The sequence below is a fragment of the Heterocephalus glaber genome, unplaced genomic scaffold (genome assembly GCF_053883595.1).
Source record: "Heterocephalus glaber isolate CG9 unplaced genomic scaffold, H.glaber_assembly_v1.0 deba00000071, whole genome shotgun sequence".
NCBI lineage: Eukaryota > Metazoa > Chordata > Mammalia > Rodentia > Bathyergidae > Heterocephalus > Heterocephalus glaber.
This window is the reverse complement of record NW_028258137.1, coordinates 3,004,289-3,013,118: the sequence shown is the minus strand read 5'-3', so window position 1 is coordinate 3,013,118 and position 8,830 is coordinate 3,004,289. Positions and strand designations below refer to the sequence as shown.

General features: G+C 53.9%; 1 protein-coding gene across 1 annotated transcript in view; it reads left to right on the top strand.

The window, feature by feature from the left end:
• CUNH16orf95 (chromosome unknown C16orf95 homolog) overlaps positions 1 to 8,830 on the top strand; it is a 49,082-nt gene that overhangs the window by 4,241 nt on the left and 36,011 nt on the right. The window contains exons 2-7 of the mRNA XM_087189966.1: positions 506 to 614; positions 2,877 to 3,007; positions 3,965 to 4,087; positions 4,173 to 4,191; positions 4,754 to 5,287; positions 8,160 to 8,617. Of these exons, the coding sequence (XP_087046092.1) occupies positions 506 to 614; positions 2,877 to 3,007; positions 3,965 to 4,087; positions 4,173 to 4,191; positions 4,754 to 5,287; positions 8,160 to 8,617 (1,374 nt within the window). The remainder of the gene's footprint in view (positions 1 to 505; positions 615 to 2,876; positions 3,008 to 3,964; positions 4,088 to 4,172; positions 4,192 to 4,753; positions 5,288 to 8,159; positions 8,618 to 8,830) is intronic.

The following is an 8,830-nucleotide window of genomic DNA, read 5'->3' as shown; positions in this document are numbered from 1 at the left end:
AGGTGTTTGAATCCCACGACCTTCATAAACCCCAGGTTGTTCAAGACATAAACATTTCCTTGAAAGTCACAAAGCCCTTTGGTAGGGGTGTCAGATTTAGCGCATGAAAATGAAAGTAATTTATCTGAATTTCAGATAAGGAGTGACTGAGTAGAAGCATGTCCGAGATATCTGAAGGGTTGTTCTTATACTGGGAAACTTGACAACCTCAGTAGGGCTTGGTGGCACACATTTGTAATACCAGCACCCTGGGAGGCTGAGACAGTAGGATCTTGAGTTGGAGCCCAGCCTGGCAACTTAACTGACTCAGGGAGACCCTGTCTCAAAATAATTTTAAAAATTTTTTTAAAGGGGCTGGAAATGCAGCTCAGAGTAAAAACCTTGTGTTCCCCGTACGGGGAAAAACAAAACAATAAACTTGTCCACCTGAGCTGCATTCCCAGCCTCCCCTCCCCCCCCTCCCCCTCCCGCGCAGGGCTGCTCCCACTGTTTTCTCTCCTTGCAGGGGACCAACACCCCGGCTGGAACGCCCCACCGGTGCACAGGCCCGTCGGTTGGAAATGGTGAGTCAGGTCGAGGGCGGCGGCTTCCAGAGCCGACGTCCAGCAGGCAAGGTTAGGGAAAGGCCACCGCCCCGTAGACCATCGGTCCGCTCTGACCCGCTGACCCTGAGCCCTGCCAAGAGGGACCAATCAGCTGCCAGCTAAGTGCACGTCCATACAATGCATCACCTGAATGGCTGAGCTCGGGCCAATCAGTGTCCGTACGGGACAAGCGTGAGGCCGAGGTGCAAGCCGGGAGACTGCTGCAGACCGAGACCTGGAAGTTGCTGCGAGCCCTGGGTTGTGGCGCGCGTGAGAGCCAGGCTCCGTTATCGCGGTCGTCCTTGTCCTCATGATGCAGTTGCCAAGCCCCAGACCCTTGCGGAGACAGTTCGGCTCCGTAGCATTCGCTCATCCCAAAGCGCATCGTGACGCCGGAGGCCGCCCCTGAGTCCGGAGCCCTTGGCTAAGCCCGAAGGAACGGAGCATGAAAAGGCAGCTTATTGTTCGGTGTAACTGCAGATGTCCGGAGCAGGCCTTCAGGCATAGATGTATCGAGGTGCCCAAGGACTGGTCCTCCAGCGAGTGCCCCTCTTTCAGCTTCCTTTCCTTTGTATTGGTTCTCATGGGAAGCAGCATCACCAAGGTCTCTTGTGGTTTCCATGCTATCAGATTCGTAACCTCAACGAAAGAGAAGCGTGTCTTCTCCCAGTAACTCCAGCACAGGCCCCCACGGTGGAGTCTCTTTAAGTCCAGGCTGGGAGCAGTGGGTTTGCCTCACCTGAATGTGGGCCGAGGTGGGCGTGGTCAGCCCTCCCAGAAAAGAGCAAGGCTGTGGTTACCGGAGAGGGGTGTGGATGCTGTATAGGACAACACCCACTCCCCGGCACCCCAATCGATCATCAGCTCAAGGGCAAGGGATATAGCTCAGTGGCAGAGCAGTTGCCTACCGGATATGAAGCCTTGGGTTTGATCCCCAGCACCGGAACAAAAAGAAAAGCCATATACTCAGTCAAGCATCAGCCTGAAGCTGTTACTGTAAACGAAACAGCAGCAGTGAATATTATATAATGAAACACAAAAAAACTCAGGTCATACAGTTTCCAGTTTCCAGATTACAAAGCATTTATACAATTCACTATAGAGAAGCCCGGCTTTACTTTGTGTTTTATACCTGCTGGGGACTCTGCCCAACAATGTAGCAGTTTGATGGGAGAGAGTGGGGATGAGTGACCAAGTCTGTAGCCCCAAATGCTTTGTTATCCTGGAGACAAAGCACCCTAGTTTTTACGTTGGAAGTTTTCTCTGTGCAGCTTGACAGCATTTCCCTCCAGTATTCCACTAAATTTGGGGGGTGTCTGATCAAGTATCATAGAGGGTAGTTGATGGCCCATGTCTGGGAAAGTCCTCACTAGGTCGGACTCTCAAGTCTTTTCTGATGGGCCAGGCACAAGTTTAGCTGGAGTGTGTTGGAGGGAGTTGGCTTGGGAATTAGGAGTCCAGAGCAGCCAGTACCTGGGAGCCCAGCTGTGAGCACATGTGTGAGATCGGTTAGTCACCTTCAGCCTCTCTGGACCTCAGAAAGATGGCCCTGCCTTTCAGAACTTTGGGCAGAGTCAGGTCCAACAAGGCAGGCCAGGCACTCTCCCAGCAGGCTGCCTTCAATGTACACAAAGCTCAGCGTTCTAAGCCTCCCTGTTCTTCTTTAGGAAGAGCACATTTCTGACCTTCAGGAAAGAAGTGTGCTTCACAAATCACCCAGTAGGGAAACAAACCGACTGTGGGGTGGGAGGAGTGGAGGAGGTAGGACCAGTAGAGGGTCAGCAGCCATGGAAGTGTGTGGTTGTAGGGGCTATCACTGATCCCCAAAAATCTCTATGTAGGCTCACCCTCTTCCCCTTAGTGCTTAGAACCCCCAAGCCTGGGAGAACCCGCAGAGCCCCCTGTGTAGCAGGTACCTGTCATCCAGGGGATGACAACCTCAGCAAACAGTGCTCTGTGAGAAATGACACAGGTGAACCCCCGAGCACTCAGCTCCCCACTGGCCCCCAGAGTTGGCTGAGCTCTGCCCTTGTCAGAAGGGGGCCTGGAACTTGTTCACTCACATAGGGCACCAGGATGTGGCCAAGAGCCCCCCACACCTAGCCCGCAGGCTTTGTGGGCCTCACTACCATCCACGTAGTTTGCCTTCTTCTAAGCTGCAGTAGGAGCTGGGCACCGTCCCTTCTCCTGGACACTCCCTCGGGCCATTGACTTACGATTCCAGACAGTTCCTTGCCTCACATTAGAAATGCTGCACAATACTTCAACCTGTCTTTTCTGAATCTTGCTTAGTGCTCCAACCTGGTGACTAAAGAGCACATCTGCTGTAAGTGCTGTGACAAATTCATGGGCTGCCTACTTGTGCCTAGGGTGGAGGCAGTGCTGCCCTACTGGGTCTCTCTGTCTTTGAGACCCCAAAACAGGTAGGTGACTTGCCAGAGGTCTTTACCAAGGGCCAGGGTGAACATCAGAATTATAAGCATTATATGTGTGATATTTTAGGGTTTCTTGGAGACGGTTTGAGTTTTTTAAACAGATTAACAATATGTTTATGGAGGTATGATCGATAAGCTGGACATATATAAACACTTATGCACACTTATATTAGTGTAAATGCTCTGGTAAGGCTTGACAAACACATTCCCAGGGAAACCACAGCACCAGCCACACAATGAGCCTGCTTACAACCCTTCAAGATTTCTTGGCGCCAGTTTGTAGCTCCACCTTAGCGTCTGTTCCCAAAGTCCCCAGCCAGGGCTCTGGCATCTCCGGCAATCAGCTTTCTGCCACTATGGCTTAGCTAGCAGTTCTTAGAATTTTATGTGATGGCCTTACATACTCTGATTCCCTTTTGTCTGGCTCCTTTCCCTTAGCCCACTTATTCTGAGGTTCTTCCATGAGGCTGTGCGCCTCAGCAGTTCCTTGCAGTGTTGAGCAGTGTTCTGTTACATGAGCAGATGATGTTTATCTGTTCATCCAGAAGGACATTTTTGTCTGTGCCAGATAAAGCCGCTACGAACATTTGTGTACAGGTCTTTGAAGGACATCTGTCTTTGTTTTCCTGGGGTAAATATCTAGGAGTGGAACTGCCTGTGTATGTTTAACTTTTGTAAATTAATTAATTAATTTTGCGGTACCAGGGATCAAACTCGGGACCTTGCGCTTGCCAGGCAGGCGTGGCGCCACTGAGCTACATCCCCAGCCCTATGTAACTTAAAAAAACTGCCACCCATTTTCCAGAGTGGCCGCACCATTTGACCTTCTCATCAGCAGTGTGCAGAGGTCCACTTCCTTCCTAGCTCCCCAGGCCTGCTTTGGTCAGTCTTCACATTTGCATATCTTCCGACTGTGTATCCACCTGCCGAGGCTGCTGTCCGCAGGTCTGTGATGACTGATGATACTGTGCCTGGGGACGGGGGCAAGAAGTGCCTGCTGAGTGGGCACCCACAGCCTGTCCCCAGTGCCATTAGCTCTGGGGTCCACATCCTGGTTGTCTCAGACAGGTGTGTGCAGCTTCCTGCCCTCTCCAGCTCACTGGCTTGAGCATTCTCCTGCCTGTGGGCAGGGCAGCGTCTTGTTTGCTCCTAGCACAGCAGCCACTGGCAGGGTAGGCCCAGCAAGTGCTGGAGGCAGGGCTGGGACTGGCCAGGCTATCCTTATTGGGCCAGAGTGAAAGGAGCCCAGCAGGGCCATCTGGGCCTCGGTGGAAAGCTATGGAGATGGAGGGAAGTCATTTTTGTCCCTTGTGATGGGCATCCGGGCAGCTTGGTCACTGCTGACAGCAGTGCACACATCCTGCTCACTGCAGATGCAGAATGTGGGCTGTGTCCCTAGGACAAGGTCGCTGGACCAAAGGCTGCTTCTGTCTTACAGCTGGTACATTTTGTCAGGATGCCGGCAGAACGCTCTTCATAGCCAGGCACACGAGGCACAGAGAGGCTCCCCAACCCACCCCTGCCTGCCTGGGTGCTGCGTGGGTGTCCCCTGAGGTCTGTGTGGCCTGCCTCTGGGGCATCATGATCGGGAGACCGAGTTCCTTCCGCGGGGCAGTTGGCTGTGCCCGCAGCTGGGGATCGGAGGGAGAGGAGTCAGGGTGTCCTGCTGGTCCCTCTTAGGGCTGCCGGCCGGCCAGGCCCCACCTCCTTTGCACCTTCTCTTCCCCTCTGTAGGCCCGGAAGGTGGTCCAGCCCCACATCTCCACATCCACCAAGGCCTGCCTCTGCCTGTGCCATCGCTTTGGGGGCCTCTTCCTGATGCCCAGCAGCCAGGCTGTGATGCCCTACTGGGTACCCCGGGGTCTCAGGCCGCAGAAGGTGAGGAGGCTCACACAGTGGCAAGGGTGGAACAGGAAAGGGCTTGAAGAGAAGGGTGCCCAGGATGCCCCGCCGCGGAGCCGGAGAGGGTTCTGGACAGCTGTGGTGGGGCGCTCGGGGCCTCAGGCCAGGCGTGAGGCTGCAGGCAGGTCCGGGCTCCTGGTGGCCCCCAGGAAGCCTGGGCCCTGTTCTCCGAGGGGCAGGGCGGACTTCCAGCCCGTGCTGCTGCCTGTCTGCTTCCTCTCCCTCCTCCCCACCCTCGCTCCCCACTCCTCCCTCACCTGGCCTTGCCCCTGCTCTGTCTCTTTCTGTACCTCCCCAGCGGCTGCACAGGTGGCAGAGCGGGTGCCTGGGAGGGACCATGGCTTGCTGTGTCAGCCCCCAGCTCGAGTTCCAGGGCAGGGCTGCTGGGATCGGCCAGACTGAGGCATCAAGAGGTTGCCCGTCACGAGTGGCCAGCTGTCCCCAGAGTGAGGGCCCGGGCAGGCCCTTGGCACGGAGACCATGCTTGCCCTGTGGGCAGCCTCAGCCCTTCTGAGGCTCCACGGGGCTGGCCTCGGGGGTCCCTGGGCTGGCCACACCCTTGTCTTCTAGGCAGCAGAGTGTAGCTTATTTTATTTCTTCCATTGGGTTTATCAGTATACTCTAGGTGCACATGATCACATTCGCATTGGGAACTTGCACCTGTACATGACGTATCTTGCCTCTTGTTTTCCCCATTCCCTTCCTTCCCCTCCACCCCTCCCTATTTACAAAAACTTTCATTTCCGTTTTTTCCTTCTTTTCTCATATTTTTTTCTTCCCCTTCTTTCTCCCCCCCCCACTTCCCCTTCCCTTCCACTTTCCCTTCCCTTCCATTTTCCCTTTTCCTTTTCTTCCTGTTTCACGTCATCCATTATACCTTTTAGTCCTCAATTTATACTTTCCGTTTTTCACACCAGAGAAACTATTCAGTATTTACACACATGTGTCCTATTTATTTCACTTAAGAGTATGGCCTCAGTGTGCATCCATTTAGCTATAAATGTCTCTAGTTTCTCATTCTTTATGGCTGAGTAGTACTCCATTTGACAAAAAAAAACCCTCACATCTTCTTTGTCCAGTCTCCAGTTGATGGGCATTTGGGCTGTTTCCAAGCTTTAGCTATTGCAGACTGTGCCGCTATACACATGGGTGCACATACATCGCTGTGGTATGATTCTTTTAATTATTTGGGGAAGATACCCAGCAGGGGAATAGCTGGGTCAAATGATCTAGCCCTAGTTCTTTGAGGTATCTTCATACTGATTTCCACAGTGGTTGCACCAGTCTACACTCCCACCAGCAGTGGAGCAGGGTTCCTCTTTCCCTACAGCCCCGCCAGCATTTGTTATTGGTTGATTTCCTGATAGCAGCCATTCTTTGTGGGGTGAGGTGGAATCTCCGTGTTGTTTTCATCTGCATCTCTTGAATGACCAGTGATGTTGAACATTTTTTCATATATTTATTTGCTGCTTCTATTTCTTCGTCTGAGAAATGTCTGTTCATTTCAGATGCCCATTTTCGGATTGGGTCTTTAAATTTGGGGGAGGCAGCAGAGTTTTAAAGGCATGCTGGGTAACTCAGTGTGTGTGTGTCCTGTTGTGGGGAAAAGGGACCTCGTGAAGTTTGTGGTGGGTCAGGGAGCCTCCTCTCATCCCGAGACACCTGCAGAATAAGACCGTGACAGTGACACGCTCTCTGCTGCTCCTACCACGCGCCACCGTCACCCACTGTCTTTCCCCAGAGACCTGGAGAAGCCGCAGAGCCGGGCAAGCGTTACCTGTCCATCGTCGAACAGTTTGCACGCTGGGGCTAGGTGGTGTGTGAGTGTGTTTCCTAGGCCCCACCCTTCTGTGATTCACAACATGGTGTGTGTGCACATGCACATGTCTCTGTATTCTGTGACACAGGGTTTATTCCTGCATATACCCTATTGCATACTCACGCTCATACTTAGTGGTACCTCAGGTCATGGACTTGAGTCTTCCCACGGTTCTGGTTGCAAGCTGAGTTGGATGAGAACTGAATCAAACTCAATGTTTAGGTTCAATGTTGAGCTTATGGGGAAATTTGATCTGAGCCCATCCCGGCTCGGGTGGGCTCGAGGCTTGGACCAGGAGCTGTGTGAGTGGTCACAACCACAAAGGGTGACTGGAGTAGAAGCTACCAGTGGTGTTTAGAAACTGGTGCCCGTGATTCACAGTGGGCAGAAGTTTGGCTTTTATTAAAGACGCAGAGTATTCAGAGTGGAAAATAATCACTCAGAACAGACTCACCAGTGTGTGACTAATGGATTTGAGGGTTGGCTTCCCCACAGTTCTCCTCCCACTGCTGGCCAGTTTTCCTGGAAAGGTGACCACTGGCCTTGTTACCTGTCCTGATGAGCTCCCCTTAAGGAAACAGCAAGTTTCACTGCTCCCAGAATCAGGGCCCTTCTTTCCTCTAGCTTCAAGCACAGAATGACTTAGACATCTGAGTCAATTTCTTTGGCCTCGAATCTGGCAGATTTCCTTCTTAAAGGGAAAACTCATGGTTTTCTTATGAAAAGAGGTCTCTGCTTTTCTGCTCTCTGCTTTTGAGGTAGAATTTTATAAGGAAAGCGTATTTATTATATTTCATATTAGTGCATTTTTATATTAACAGAATTAGAGCATATTGTATATTACTAGCATATTAATATGGTCAAAGTATAATACCAAAGGGATCACACGTTGCCTGAAGCACCTGGGGAGATACCGAAGGGGGCGAGGAAGTGGAAACACGGAACTCCACGTGTGGTGTGGCTGTCGTTACCCTTTTATGAAGGGAAGTTGCAGGTACAGTCGTATGTCATGTAAGGTTGTGTCATCATCCACACCTGTGTTGTGTGATGTGTGTCCGGCAAACAACAGCAGGAGACTCTGTCAAGCAGGAGAGAAGGCGGCGCAGCCAAGAGGCAAACCTCGGGGCCTCCTGAGGGGGGCGTGTGCTGACAGAACTGTGGCCGTGACACAGACCCTTGGAGCATTCAGTCCTTCAGAGCCTGCTCGGCGTGGCGTGCGTGCGTGCGTGCCGCGGAGGAGGGCGCAGTCCCGGCCCCCGGCCAGACATGCTGCTTGGACTGCGCCTGCGCCCGGGGAGGGAGGGTGTTGTCTACAGCGTCAGTCACCGCGTCACCAGGCAGTCTCAGCCCGCACGGTACAGACGGGGTTCACCGCGGCTCACGGAGGACTGACGAGTCCCTGCGTGGCGTGACTGACGTCCTCCCAGGGTGGACACTGGTTCAGCCACGCTCCCGTCATGCAGCTCGCTTACTCAGTCTGGTTTCATCAGACCTCTCACACTTTACTGTGCTGCTCTAAGAGCTAAAGGCTCAACAGCCACCTTCGAGGCTTTCGGGACGGGAAACGAGCCAGGCTGCGCTCCATCTCCGTGGGCGGGGCGGGTTCCCACCGGTCTGGCCAGTCCCTGTCTCCCGGGCCTGACCTCTCCTCACGCCCGCCCCCCTGCCCCTAGGGCCGCCCCCCAAGACTCTCAGTCCCGGCACAGTCACTGGCAGATCTGCGACGGGCACCACCTGCTCCAGCGGCAGCAGCCGGCCCTCTACCGGGACGAGCCCCAGGCGCCCGGGAGGGCAGCCAGCCTCGGAGTGCCCCTCCTGCCCCTCAGCCTCAGCCTTCTGACCTTCCCACAGGCCATCCTGCGTGTCTCGGTCACTCGGTGAGCGGGTGGGGAGTGGGGCACAGTGGGTGGCCCTGGGCCCACCCCTCACTCCCTAGGCATTTTGATCCCGAGGAAACGGCAGAGCAGTACCCGCCCCCAGGTCCTGGTGCCTGGAGTCTTTCTGCTCCCCCTGTCGAGAACGACCCGGCAAGCCCGTGCGTGACTCCGTGCGGGTGCCACAGCACTGTCCTGTGCCCGCTCTCAGCCGGC